This window comes from Osmerus eperlanus, chromosome 3 (genome assembly GCF_963692335.1).
Source record: "Osmerus eperlanus chromosome 3, fOsmEpe2.1, whole genome shotgun sequence".
Taxonomy (NCBI): Eukaryota; Metazoa; Chordata; class Actinopteri; order Osmeriformes; family Osmeridae; genus Osmerus; species Osmerus eperlanus.
Window position 1 is genome coordinate 13,491,568 of NC_085020.1, and position 13,527 is coordinate 13,505,094.

The 13,527-nt window shown below is 41.1% G+C and overlaps 1 protein-coding gene across 7 annotated transcripts; it reads right to left on the reverse strand.

Moving 5' to 3' along the window:
• Positions 1-340: 340 nt before the first annotated feature.
• Positions 341-11,775, reverse strand: si:ch1073-416j23.1 (rac GTPase-activating protein 1). Of its 7 annotated transcripts, none has more exons than XM_062457347.1 (18): positions 11,659-11,775; positions 8,961-9,050; positions 8,748-8,838; positions 8,126-8,328; positions 7,572-7,708; positions 5,540-5,612; positions 5,356-5,409; positions 5,109-5,207; positions 3,746-3,890; positions 3,351-3,517; positions 3,035-3,196; positions 2,811-2,906; positions 2,522-2,720; positions 1,713-1,818; positions 1,439-1,571; positions 1,202-1,328; positions 946-1,057; positions 341-741 (listed from the first exon to the last, which is right to left on the reverse strand). In XM_062457347.1, the coding sequence occupies exons 3-18, from the start codon at positions 8,830-8,832 to the stop codon at positions 687-689; spliced, it is 1,953 nt and encodes a 650-aa protein (XP_062313331.1). In that variant the 5' UTR covers positions 8,833-8,838; positions 8,961-9,050; positions 11,659-11,775; the 3' UTR covers positions 341-686. The 7 variants fall into 7 exon arrangements, 6 of the variants coding, with proteins under 6 accessions (XP_062313331.1, XP_062313330.1, XP_062313332.1 ...); XM_062457346.1 differs by lacking the exon at positions 11,659-11,775 and adding an exon at positions 11,591-11,638; XM_062457348.1 differs by lacking the exons at positions 8,961-9,050; positions 11,659-11,775 and adding an exon at positions 11,591-11,633.
• Positions 11,776-13,527: the final 1,752 nt, after the last annotated feature.

Here is a 13,527-nt window from a genome sequence, read left to right on the forward strand (position 1 = left end):
TCTTGGGCCCTATAAAAGATGGTCCTCCGGCTTTCAGAGCTGAGACATGATTGAGACCTAAGCCTGGTGTCGTGTTGTCATTTTATTGTCACGGGTCTGGTTTTCTCTCCCAATCTGCAGATAATACTTATTAAAATCCAGAACTCAACTGAACTTAGTCACTCCGTTTATAAAGAGACGGACAAAACACTTTCTTCATCAATCCTTACATGGAAATGATGAGATGAGCAGGATGGTTAAGTTGAGACATCCATGTAAACCTTGGGTTTCACATTTCAGAGTGCAGATCATGCTACCTCACCAATGTACTCAAAGATCAGACTTCAGCTGTTTCATTCCATGAATGCAGTTTATTTTACATAATTGTGAGTGCTTTTCGTTGATTAGAGTGCCTCGAGTGTTTACAATTCCACCCCGTCACCAACCCTTCATCACACTGTACTTAGAGAGAAAAGGGCGACACTTCAGGAACAGTGGGTTCTACAGAGTGCATCGCTGACATTCACTTCCCTGTCCCTAGACTCACTCAATTATATTTCCTATTGAACAGCATACTTACACATACGTAGACCTACAAACATTTGACAAGAAATGCACAAATACAAGAAATTACGAAAAAACGATCGCTATACTAGGCAATCACTTGAACAACAACCAAAATATATAGGAGGAACACAAAAATGCCATCAACATGGTGACGTGAAGAATTTCTTTTTGCCTGAGTCAGTCTTTGCCTTGTTTCTGTGGGGAAAAGGGCAACCCATTTTTGTAGTTACTTTACAAGTTACTTTGCCATTTGCGGCAAGTACTGTACATGTACACTGGAAACCATGGTCCATGTATTATATTATTATGGGTCATGTATAATGCATGGAGCTACCTACTGCTGAACGAGTCTAAGAAACCTAATCATTTGAAAGAGGATGTTGTGAAGCGTGGTCTTACGTGTTGTTGAAGGCATGGCCCAGGGTTTTGATCTTGCACTTTAAAGAGCCACTGGTAGGGGTCTTCTGATATTTACTCATCTCAGGGGAGGTCAACGGTTTAAACAGACGATCTGGAGATATAATAGAACAGTGGACAAAGTAGTGATCAAGCATCTGGGCCTTACAACACACAAACACCACAACTTGAAAATGACAAGCCTGGGTATAATTTGGCACAGCTACAATACCTATGAGTTGGTGGCTGGCTTGTTTACCTCGGTCTGTGCTGTGGCGGTCAGTATTGATGTTGGCATCGATGACAGAGGATATGACATGGTCTCTCTCGTTAATGAGCAGGCTCTTCCAGTACTCGGCAGGCAAGGACAGCATGCAGGTGATCACCTGAAACGCTCAGGAAATGCTGATCTTATTTTAATTTATTCTACTTTTCTTGGTGGTATTTCTGTTTCAGGCCTTTAGCATGTGGCACAACAGGGTCCAGAGGTGGCTACCTTGTGTTGGATGTTTGTGTCTCTCACGATGGTCAATGGAGATGGTTCGGAGGTTCCATGCCCCACTATAGTAGGTCCAAACACCCGGGCCAAATTGTTCTGGTCCATCTGGCAAAGTGGACTTTGCATGACTCTATAGAAGAGGTGGAGAAATACAATGAATGACATTTAAGGAATTGCCTAGGAAAATGTATTTAAAGTGTATTGGGGTTACACATAAAACATGATGATAAAATTGAATTTTATGTGAAGGGGTAACTACTATTGGCTTTACTTCTGCAGATGCAGCATGAGGAAAGCCAGTGTCTCTTTGTTGGATTTTGGTAGGTCCCCTATGGTCTGGCACATGGTAGCTGCACTGTTGTCCTCATCAGGAATCTCTGGAACACATATACAATACAAGTCAACTCTAGCTAGAATTACTTCAGAATTAGGTTGGAAGGCACCGTTGAGAAATCTATTCTAATTTAAGAAGAAGACATCTCCCTGACAGTGAAGCTGGTTTTCTGCACCACAGAGGTAGAATGAATATGATCATTCCAGGCACGCCAACCCATCCCACTTGTCCCTTAATGTACTTTCACTTACCCTTCGCTCAAGGTCACGGTCGAGATTGAAGTTAATTTACTGAAAGGAGACAACGGAGTGCCGGGAGAAATATTGGGTGTCGATTGTCTCTGAAGTCATCAGGGAATTGTAAAATATTACAGTGAGGAAATAACCTCATTCATTTAGGGACGATGGTTAAGTAAATTAATTTCCATGCCTGGGGCCATTGATGTTCGCAGGTAAAGGGAGGCATTTAATGATGGTGGAAGCTTGTTAGAAGCCCATCATGCCAAGCAGCCAGATGAGCTTCATAATTGAAAATGGTTGTGAATACTACATGGAATGTAACGTTTTCAGCTCCTTCACGGGAGAAAAAAAAGAAGTCCTTTTTGCATTTATTTGATCGGTCAGCTGTAATATATATATGCTCCTTGTTTCCCTTGGCATTTGCAATGCACTATGGGAGTTGCAGTGTTTTTGTGTGGGTCAGAGGGGTGGTTTGTTCATGATGTCCATTTAAGTGAGACAACATACCTGCTGCGTCCATGAACGATTTATGGAGCCTGAAGGTGATGAGAGGCTCCTTGAGCTTCCTCAGAAAGTCCTTGAGTAGTCCACAAACAACGTGGATCTCGTCCACTTTTGCAAGCATTAGGGGTTCTTTTCCATGAATGTACTTTTCCCTCAACTCCCTCACCAAGCGCTCCCCTCCAGGAACTCGGTACACACCTCTCTGAGATACCAGAGGGGAAAGGCTTAGGATAAGCTCTGATGTGATGGATAAACATAGGCCATTCTATTCATATACAGAAGTAGGACATACCTCCTCCAATCCTCTCTTCTCAATTTCATTCACACACTGAATTATTAAGAGGGGTATTCTGGGTTGGGTAGCTGGGGAAAAACTTTCCAATGCATCCTGAAGAGGAACATAAAAAGTGAGAGGTGACTTCGAAATTCAGTCCTGCTGCACTTAATTTCAATGAAATGTTCTGTATCTTTTTTTTCTCCTCCCCACATTAACAGCAGTATTTCAGCTGAATTTACCTTCATTTCAGGAGGACCTGTAAATCTGGAAGGAGAGCAGCAATCGTGACACTTAAATTTGCACTCTGGGTGGGTGACTACCCGACAGTCCTTGCACTTCAACGCCATCTTCCCAAACCGGATCCTCTTCCCGCATGGCACACAGGTCTCTGGTCTGATCACCTCAACACATAAACAAGCACGTTACATAATGCAACCAGCCTGCTAGAACCCTTATAACAGATGGAAGCACATTACATCACCCTTCCAGTCTGTTCCAACAGCATTTTCAATCAGTATGAAGTGGGTGTTGATCTACTAAGCCGTTGGTCCTTACTGTTTTTGAGAGAAAGATGTGCCTGAGGGTTTTTTCAACTGTGGGAGTGAACACCGGGGTGAAGCTGGGTTCCATGGTGGTGGGGGTCTCCCCCTGCTCCTCTAGCTCCATAACAGTGTCAGTCTCTGTCATAGTTTCATCATCAGGAACCCATACAGACGTTTGGTCTGGGCAAGGTTTAAAAATAAATAAATAAAAATAAACATATTTTAATGAAATACAATCAGCACAAGCAATTAGCAGTAGGGAGAGGCCCATTAAAATGGATGATTCAGTGTTGCATTTGTAAGCGTCAAGTGTTCCACTTGTTCTGTAACCGGCACATCCTGGGGGAGCTAATAAAGTTTTATTGTGTTGCAAGGTGGAGCCACAGGGGTGGTGTACACCAGCCTCACCGCAGATGGAGGGCAAGATGTGCTCCTGTCGGAATGTCCTAGGAGGCTTTTCTGGGGTCTCCTGGGTGATGTCTATCACCATGAGAATCTGACCGCCGCTCTCCGGTGTGGTGACAGACGCCTTTACAATTGTAGTCTCCATTTCCTTGGAGAAAAAAACAGTAACTGCAGATGCATAAGAGGGATTCATGTTAAGTAATCTTGTTTTGGTTATTTAATTCCCGCTTCTGGAGTTTGAAGACAGATAACTGGAGTCTGAAATCTCAGGTGTTTGGCCTTTGTTACACTCTGAGTCATGTCTTCTGTGGAGAGGACAGGAAGTCTCAGAGGACGACGGCATGGCTGTGATCCAATAACAGGAAGTCTCAGAGGATGGCAGCATGGCTGTGCTCGAGTACTGTTTCCACCAGACAGAGCAGGTGTGCAGATCTGGAGACAGAGCATGAGACCCAGTAGACAGCCTGGGGACTGATGGATGAACCATCTCATAGGAAGTGACATCATGCCCAAATTAAGGGGCGGACATAAGATACTAACACGCTGACCATATTGAACAAGTGACGGTCATTACAACTGTGTAAAATATTTGCTTTGAGAAGTCATGGATGCATGACAACAATAGGCGAGTTAAGAGGTCTCTTTTAAATCCTTGACAAAGTGGCTGGTAGCGTCCTCCTCAAACAAAGGCCCGTTGATAAAACGTATATATTATTGTAACCCAGAGGCAATTCATTTTTCTGTGCCTTTGAGTACATCCTCTGAAGGGTTTAAGATAGAAAAGCTGAGCCCATGTAACCGTCCCCCAAGTGAAAAGGCCTCTTAGTTCCACTCCAGCTGGTTCAAATGACTTCCATAATACTTGGCAGCTATTTCACAGGAGAGCCAAAACCATCTTAGCAGAAGATTTGAAGAGAAAATATAAAGGGGGCAATGTTGGAAACAATGGAGGACCATCAAATATCCCATTATTTTCAACTTGAACAATTCAGTCCCTTTGTTTCATATGGCTGGAACAGAAACCAGGTGAATATGGTGTTATCTGTGATTGCCATTTCATAGGCACCAGTTGAAAAGACTGCTGCAGCCTCAAGTTATCTACATACTGTATATGTTTTTCAAATGTAGTGCGGTGGTTGGAAAATGTGTTCAAATACTTCATAACAGGTCAGAAATTAAATCCGCCATTTAAAAGTGGAATCTTATTTTTACTATATATGCAAAAACAAGTTGCCCAGCATAACAAAAAGTAGTTTCTCTCTCCCTAGCTACTGTGCCAGCAGGTCAAAAAGACATAAGCTATGTAGATACGTGTCTATTCAAGACAGGTCAATGGTAGGCTAAGCTCTGCTTAACCTCTAGCCACCTTCTCTATGGGTCTTCCTCCCAGAAGATCTCCTGACTGGCCTCCCACTCGTACTCGCTTTCCTCCAGGAGCAAGGGCAATGGGTCCCATTGAGGAACGCTGGGAATTATAGGAAGAAAATATAAAAATAGGGAAAATGAAGAATCACATAGATGGAAAACAAATGTAAACTAAATTAATTCCTCATAATAACAAAAACCTTTTAGTAATTTAGTTTTCCTGTCTGAAAAATGTGGATATTACTCACCCTTTTTTCCCTGGCCCTAGACTTCAGTGGTTTGACCACAGTTGTGTCCAGGTCCTATTCCCAATTATAAATCAAATGACCAACATGAATGCAATATCATTTGATAGCCAACATCCATACCACAGCCGGTTTCCACCAATACAGATCTGTTTTGGTGCTGTCAATCTTGATATAATTATCTTACCATGTCATCATCTGTTCTGTCATAGCTAATATCAGAGTGGGACAGGAACGAGGACTCATCAATGACAGATAATCTATCCGGAAACAAAACAATCTTTACACTTCAATCAACCATGGCTTATATGACAACTAAATAATTACAGATTATGGTGTGAGAGAGTATAGGGTTAGGTTTAGTCTCTATACAGTACTGTATCCATCCATCTATATATAAACAGTACTGTATAATATATAAACTCCTCAAAAAAAGTTTGGAAACGTTATTTCGTGCAGGATCGTGCATTCGTGGAAATGAGCAACCTGCAATATTCTTCTGCTGGTATTCACTCTCGTTTTGAGCTTCAAGTGGAATCAGCTTGGGCGTGCTGTACGTGCCAGAGTGACCAACGCACACATGTTGGCTGACTTGCGACAAATCCTGGTTGAGGAATGGGATGCCATCCCACAGCAGTGTGTGACCAGGCTGGTGACCAGCATGAGGAGGAGGTGCCAAGCTGTTGTGGCTGAGTATGGATCTTCCACACGCTACGGTGACCCCTTCATCCTCTGCCAGGAACCTCAGGGTTACCATGGATGACAAGCTCTCCCTCACAGCCCACATTGCTGCAGTCTCCCGGTCGTGTAGATTCACCCTCTACAACATCCGGAAGATCACGAGATACCCGTCTGAGCATTCCACCCAGCTGATAGTCCAAGCACTTGTTCTCTCAAAGTTGGACTACTGCAACTCGCTGCTCGCCGGTCTCCCGGCATGCGCAACCCGCCCACTCCAGAGGATTCAAAACACAGCATCCCGCCTGGTCTTCAACCTACCCAGACGCTCCCATGTTACCCCGCTCCTCATTTCCCTTCACTGGCTACCCATCACGGCCCGTATCAGATTCAAGACCCTGGTACTGACCTTCCGAGCGGTGAACGGGACTGCACCCGACTATATCAAGTCTCTCCTCCAGCCTTACACCCCCACCCGCCACCTACGGTCTTCTTCTGACAACCGTCTGGTAGCCCCACCGCTCAAGAGCGCCCGGTCCCAACACAAGCTCTTCTCTGTCTGGCCCCCCAATGGTGGAATCAACTCCCCACCTCCATTAGAGACACTGACTGTCTCCCCACCTTCAAGAAAAGGCTTAAGGCGCACTTGTTTCCGGGAGTACAACGGTAGCAAACGGAATGATTTGCTGGACCTGACGCTAGTTTCCTCCAGGATCACAATGAGAGACTTGTTGCTCTTGTTGGTTAGTTGTAACGGATTTAAAATTATTGTACTCGCTGTGAAATATTTTACTGTTGATTCCTTTTCTACAGGTACACTCTTGCACTTTTGAGGTTCATGTTGTCTAATTGTAACTTGTTTAACTACATGCTCTTATAGTTCTTATATCTCGTTGTTATGATCAGTGACCTATGCACTTTTGTAAAGCTCTCTCTTGGAAGTCGCTTTGGATTAAAGCGTCTGCTAAATGCATACATTACATTTATGCATTTAGCAGACACTTTTATCTAAAGCGACTCCACGAGAGAGCTTTACAAAAGTGCATAGAACCCCAACATTGCGAGCAACCAAAACATGAAGCATACATTGTTAAAAACCAAATAAGTGCCAAAGGGAAGAACCATAAGAGCATGAATGTAAATGTACGGAAGTCCCTGACAGTGTAAAATGAATAGTGTAAAAATGGCCAATATGTGTTGTTATTTCCTTATTACTGTGGAAGAGTGCAATCATCCAATCCACCAAGCAACTCAAAAGGAGAGTGAATACCAACAGAGAATATTGCAGGGGATTTTGGCATTTTTTTTGGGGCCGCTACCCACGCGATTAGCTGTGTTGCTCATTCCACGAATGCACAATCCTTAAAAGTTGTACCTTGTTGTAAAGGTGACTAATCAGGCTTTCCAACGATATAAAATACAAAACCAATTGGGATTATTGAAGGGGAGGAATAATCGACTGAAATAACGTTTCTGAACTTTTTTTGAGGAGTTTACATAGTGGATTTTCCTTGCCCATATACGTATACTTTAAGTCTTACCGTTTACTCTTGTGCATTTTGACATTGGCTGCCCTGGGATTGAAATTGGCCAGCATTGATCTCTGCTCATCATTCAGACATGCGCTGGACTTGCTGTCATGGACCAGAATATCACACATCAGCTGCATCTGCCTCTGCTGTGGAGCCACAGGAAGACATGGATGTGCTAGTCCCTAATCACAACACACAAGCTGCAAAGCACAAGTGTCCTCATGTTAACCAATATCAAAACTGCATCTCCTTGTGTAATTAATCAAACAAATTGGAAGTCAATAGGAAATATAGGCATTTTTAGGGTCTATTTTAAACAACTCCCAGGTGATGAACTTACTGGTCCATCTACCTATGTACAAGTATACTGGTCTATCTGCCAGTGTGCAAGCCTACTGGTCTCTCTACCAGTATACAAGGCTATTATCTGCCAGCGTACAAGGCTACCATCTGCCAGTGTACAAGGATATTATCTGCCAGTGTACAATGCTATTGTTCTGAGCCTGCTTGATCATCTGCTAGCCTACTGTACCAGGCACTTGAAGTCAGACAGTCTGCTGTACCAGGTACTGGAAGTCAGCCTCTGCCTTGAGGCGCTTCTTGATCTCCACGTCCACCTGGTTACGAGCGTGCTTGAGCTTGACCTCCAGAGCAGCCTGTGCCACGTCTGACTTCACCAACAGCTCCTTGTTCTTCTTCAGCTCCAGCTCGGCATGGAGCCATTTCTTCCTTGTGGCCTCGAAGTTCTTCACCACCTCAATGAATTCTAGAAGGACGAGTGGAGGGGGGACAGTGAGAAGCAAGCAAGTCAGGAGTAAAGACCATGTGGTCCTGAAGACAAACAGGCTTGTGCTCGATGGATGTCACATACAACAGGCAACCACGCATGCCGTCCCCCCCAATGTTGACTCCATGGCTATGGCCTTGTCCTCTAGTGCTGCAATGATTATTTGAGGAGTTGGGATTCTATGCCATTTGACAGTATTTCTGACATGAATGTCTAAAATGATTATACTGCATAAGACCCAAACACCATCAAGGTATTCTCTAGGATGCCTGCAGGCAAACAAGTCATAACATTTTCGTAACGTTTTTGCCCTGTAGCCTACAAATCTCTCCCTAAACCTCCAACAGCGACATTGGAGTTTCATCTTAAACCGGAAAACACAAAAAAATAAAACTTACCGACTTCAGTATTAAGTGCGTTTCCTTCTGCTGCTATCCTGTCGAGGCAGAGGGAGAGTATTTCCCGGATCAACGCCTCTTCCATTATCGTCTATGGAGGGACGTAACGTTTCCGTTACGATTGTAACCTTCCTTATCGATTAATTTATTTACATACATTCATTCATTTTCAAACGGTTGCATTTTCGAACGTGACCTAGGCCTATATCCTACCTGTCAGCGGCCTGCAGCGTTCCAAGTCCTAGTCAATTAGACTACTTGATTTAAATATTCTGTGCCTGAACACGTGGTAGGCGACCGAGGCTACACAGGTGAAGTGAAATGAGAATGTTTTAGGAAGATTGTAACACATTGGCATAGTAAAACCCTGCACTGTGCTACAGCACGGCCACCGAACCAAGATTTCATTACCATGCGGAAGATGTTTATTATGGTGTATGTTACATTGTTTGCGGTTATGCAGATTATGCAGTTATTGCCGAGCTCAAATTGCCCATGTCACATAAAAAGAATGCCATAATGTTGGAATTAAGATTTCAGCAACGTAACATGCATGGTAGTTTCTTGCTAGCTGCGTGCCAAGTTTAGCCCGGATAATGCTAGGGTTGGGCTTTATGCAATAGCGACGGTCCAAATGTATCCTGCTGCAATATGTATAAGACCAGCGCGCCATCATTCCGAAGAAAGCCATGGTGGGTGATGTAGATGGAATGCTATTAATTTCATAGCCTAATATCGGCCTGTCACATTTATAGGGGATGGCAGGGTGATTATTCGCATCGTTTCCATTGGGGTCTCATTTGCGCATTCTGTGCGTAGTATTGCCGAAACCTCCTGTCCAAGGTGATGTATGTTTCTGCTTTGCTGGCAGCAGCTGTCAGACAGGTTCGGTATGGTAAGTGTCGTATTGATGTGTTGTCAAACTATAGTAATGTTCCCTCAACAAATCTCAGCTCCCCCTCCTCCGAATCAGTGTTTCCGCGTACAATGTTAGAAGCGAGGTGAAGTTAGGGACCGGGTGAAAATTACCCATACAATTTTGAAAAATTATGACTTATAATATTTTTATAGAAATAAAAACCAAACTGTCACCAGATTATTCTAATAATGTCTGGCCTACTTCCACACCCTTTATTTTTTCAATAAAGTTTTGAATAAAATTCCAATTAATCGCTAATCTATGAAAATAGCATGAAATCCTCGCTAATCTCAATATCTTTTTCAAAATTGTTTAAAAAAAATCTCAAATATACACCAGATTATTCTAATAATGTCTGGCCTACTTCCACACCCTATACTTTTCCAATAAAGTTTTTAATAAAATTCCAATTAATCGCTAATCTCTGAAAATAGCATGAAATCCTCGCTAATCTCAATATATTTTTCAAGTAAGGAAAAGTAAAGGATGTGAAAGTAGGCCAGACATTATTAGAATAATCTGGTGTATATTTGAGATTTTTGGACACAAGTTTGAAAAATATATTGAGATTAGCGAGGATTTCATGCTATTTTCAGATATTTGAGATTTTCTATCATTTAAAAAAAGGTTTTATTGAAAAATTAAAGGGTGTGGAAGTAGGCCAGACATTATTAGAATAATCTGGTGTGTATTTGAGATTTTTTGAAACAAGTTTGAAAAAGATATTGAGATTAGCGAGGATTTCATGCTATTTTCAGAGATTAGCAATTAATTGCGATTTTCTATCATTTTTTCTAAAACATTATCGAAAAAGTAAAGGGTGTGGAAGTAGGCCAGACATTATTAGAATAATCTGGTGTATATTTGAGATTTATTGACACAAATTTGAAAAAGATATTGAGATTAGTGAAGATTTCATGCTATTTTCAGAGATTAGCGATTTTTTATCATTCTTTTAAAAACATTATTGAAAAAGTAAAGGCTGTGGAAGTAGGCCAGACATTATTAGAATAATCTGGTGTATATTTGAGATTTATTGACACAAGTTTGAAAAAGATATTGAGATTAGTGAAGATTTCATGCTATTTTCAGAGATTAGCGATTTTTTATCATTCTTTTAAAAACATTATTGAAAAAGTAAAGGCTGTGGAAGTAGGCCAGACATTATTAGAATAATCTGGTGTATATTTGAGATTTTTTGACACAAGTTTGAAAAATATATTGAGATTAGCGAGGGTTTCATGCTATTTTCAGAGATTTGCGATTTTCTATCATTTAAAAAAAAGTTTTATTGAAAAAGTAAAGGGTGTGGAAGTAGGCCAGACAATATTAGAATAATCTGGTGTGTATTTGAGATTTTTTGAAACAAGTTTGAAAAAGATATTGAGATTAGCGAGGATTTCATGCTATTTTCAGAGATTAGCAATTAATTGCGATTTTATATAATTTTTTCTAAAACATTATTGAAAAAGTAAAGGGTGTGGAAGTAGGCCAGACATTATTAGAATAATCTGATGTATATTTGAGATTTATTGACACAAGTTTGAAAAAGATATTGAGATTTGTGAAGATTTCATGCTATTTTCAGAGATTAGCGATTATCATTCTTTTAAAAACATTATTGAAAAAGTAAAGGCTGTGGAAGTATACCAGACATTGTTAGAATACTCTGCTGTTTGTTTGAGGTTTTATAGTCATAAAATCATTATAAAAGTCATTTTTCAAAATTGTATGGGTAATTTTCACCCGGTCCCTAACTCGACGCTGCAAAGTAGCGTCTTCTGAATGTGAGACGAATGTCGAATATTAAACTAACTTCACCTCAGTAATGTTAGAATCGGAAGCAGCTTGACTATTTTGCAATACTGAAACAGCTATAAAGTAATGTTGATGTTCAATAAATTAGAGATTCAACGTGCCTTACCAGTTTCTACTTCTAATCTTCTTCACTGTTTGTTCAAACAGTTTGTTCTGAATGAGCAGAAAACTTACCTACGTAGCCTTTCTCAGCGTGAGAAATACAAGGTGTTGCGTGAGAAAATGGCTTAAATGCGTCAGTCTCACGGCGAATACGTGAGACTTGAGAGCCCTGTGTTCAAGTCGGTACTGAGAGAAGAAGTTTGTAAGACAAACCAGTTATGTTACTGGAAACTGCCTCTCTGGAAATCTCTTCATAAAAGCAGACTCTTATGTATTTTATTGTTTAGACTGTTAAACCACCTTCAGGGGTTTTACAAGTTTACAACCTTTTGGCTTGCCAGCACTTCTCTTAATTGTTATTTAACAATGTGCGTTGGATGTGGTTTTGTTCCACTAGAGGGCACTGTGCCCATTCATTCAAGGGCAGCCAGGTGCTGTCTCGGATGGGTGTGTGGCCTCTGATTAGGAAGACTGTATTTGAGCAAAGCTTTGTTGTGTCTGGTTTACTCAGTGCAATGGTAAATAAGCAGTCTGGACATATCAAAGGCTTTATTTCATAAAATATTTGAATCACTGAGGTCATGAAATCACATAATTAATAATTTATCAAAAATGTTGCTCACATTGGTGTTGTGTCAGTTTACTGCTCAAACACAGTGAAATCATAGATGGTTTTGCCTTCGCCTCACTATCACTGTGCTACTCTTATCAGAGACAGACTACTGAAGTGCTGTTAATCGATTTTGGACTGAATGCACCAGCAAAACATTGTTTTGTTTTTGTTAACCCTTGTGTTATCTTCGGGTCATTCTGACCCATCAGTCATTGTGACCCACCGTCGTATTGCGACAGATTTACCGCATACAAAGACAAAGTGAAGCATTTTCTTTTAACCGTTGGGCTGTCTCAGACCCCCCACATTGCAAAGGTTAAAAGAAAATTATTTTAATTTGTTTTTGTATTGGGTAAAATTGGGTAAACACAACGATGGTTCGTTATGAACCTTTGGGTCATGTGACCCGAAGGCAGCACGAGGGTTAAGGAAGGGTAGATAAATTGTACCGCCTCAGATGCAAATATACATCCAGGTGGATGATAATGTGAAGTATTTCAGGTGAGCTTTCTCCCTCACCACCACCTCCACTGTCACCATCAAACATTCCTTATAACAGAGCTCCTATTTGAATGAAAATGGACCAAAGGTATTTTTAATGAATCCTTTTGTATAAAGCAATTTCTGATTCATCTTGCTCTTTTACTCACCTCTCTATCTTCCACTCCTCTCTCTCTGTCATCTCTCTTATACACACTTTTATTCTTTCCTTGTGCTGCTCGCACCCCCTCCACCCCCGCCCTCCTCCCACATGCATATAATTCCACATTTTTAAGAAATGGAGGTTTGCTCTCTAAATTAAACACTCTCACCATGCCATGTTGATAAAAATGGTATTCCAGTAGTGCGAGTTGTGTAGAATACACAATATGTTATTCTCGCAAACACATTGCTATATGCATTGTTTATTAAACCCTAAAATAATCAGCAGGCGATAAGACATTTGATTCATTTGGCACATTAATTTACAGTAAACATTTAGTTATGAAAGGCATCATTTGGGGATTGATTGACATTGCAAATGATTGTCCTCGTATTAACACTTTTAACGGACTCTAATGTCGGTGGAAAGAAAATGCTTTTTGCAACATCACCTCTTTATGCAAACCATATTAAAGTGCATATGATTTTGGTCTGAGTTCCACTCCTGTTGATTAGTTTTGTTGAAATGAAAGCATTTGACATTCAGCAAGATTTTGTATGTTGATGTTTATTAGTCCCATGGAAACACAATAAGCTAATGCACTGATAAGGCTGGAATTAAGTTTGCCTGAACTGCAACATCAATACAATGGAATTCAAATTAACATTTGCAAAATTACGTGTCA

Coding starts and splice junctions, on each gene's coding strand:
- si:ch1073-416j23.1 (XM_062457347.1), bottom strand. CDS start 8,832: ATGGAAGAGGCGTTGATCCGGGAAATACTCTCCCTCTGCCTCGACAGG. Junction 7,709..8,125: donor AGGCTGACTTCCAGTACCTG/GTACAGCAGACT, acceptor GTGGCTCCACAG/CAGAGGCAGATGCAGCTGAT. Junction 3,197..3,350: donor ACATCTTTCTCTCAAAAACA/GTAAGGACCAAC, acceptor TTATGTGTTGAG/GTGATCAGACCAGAGACCTG.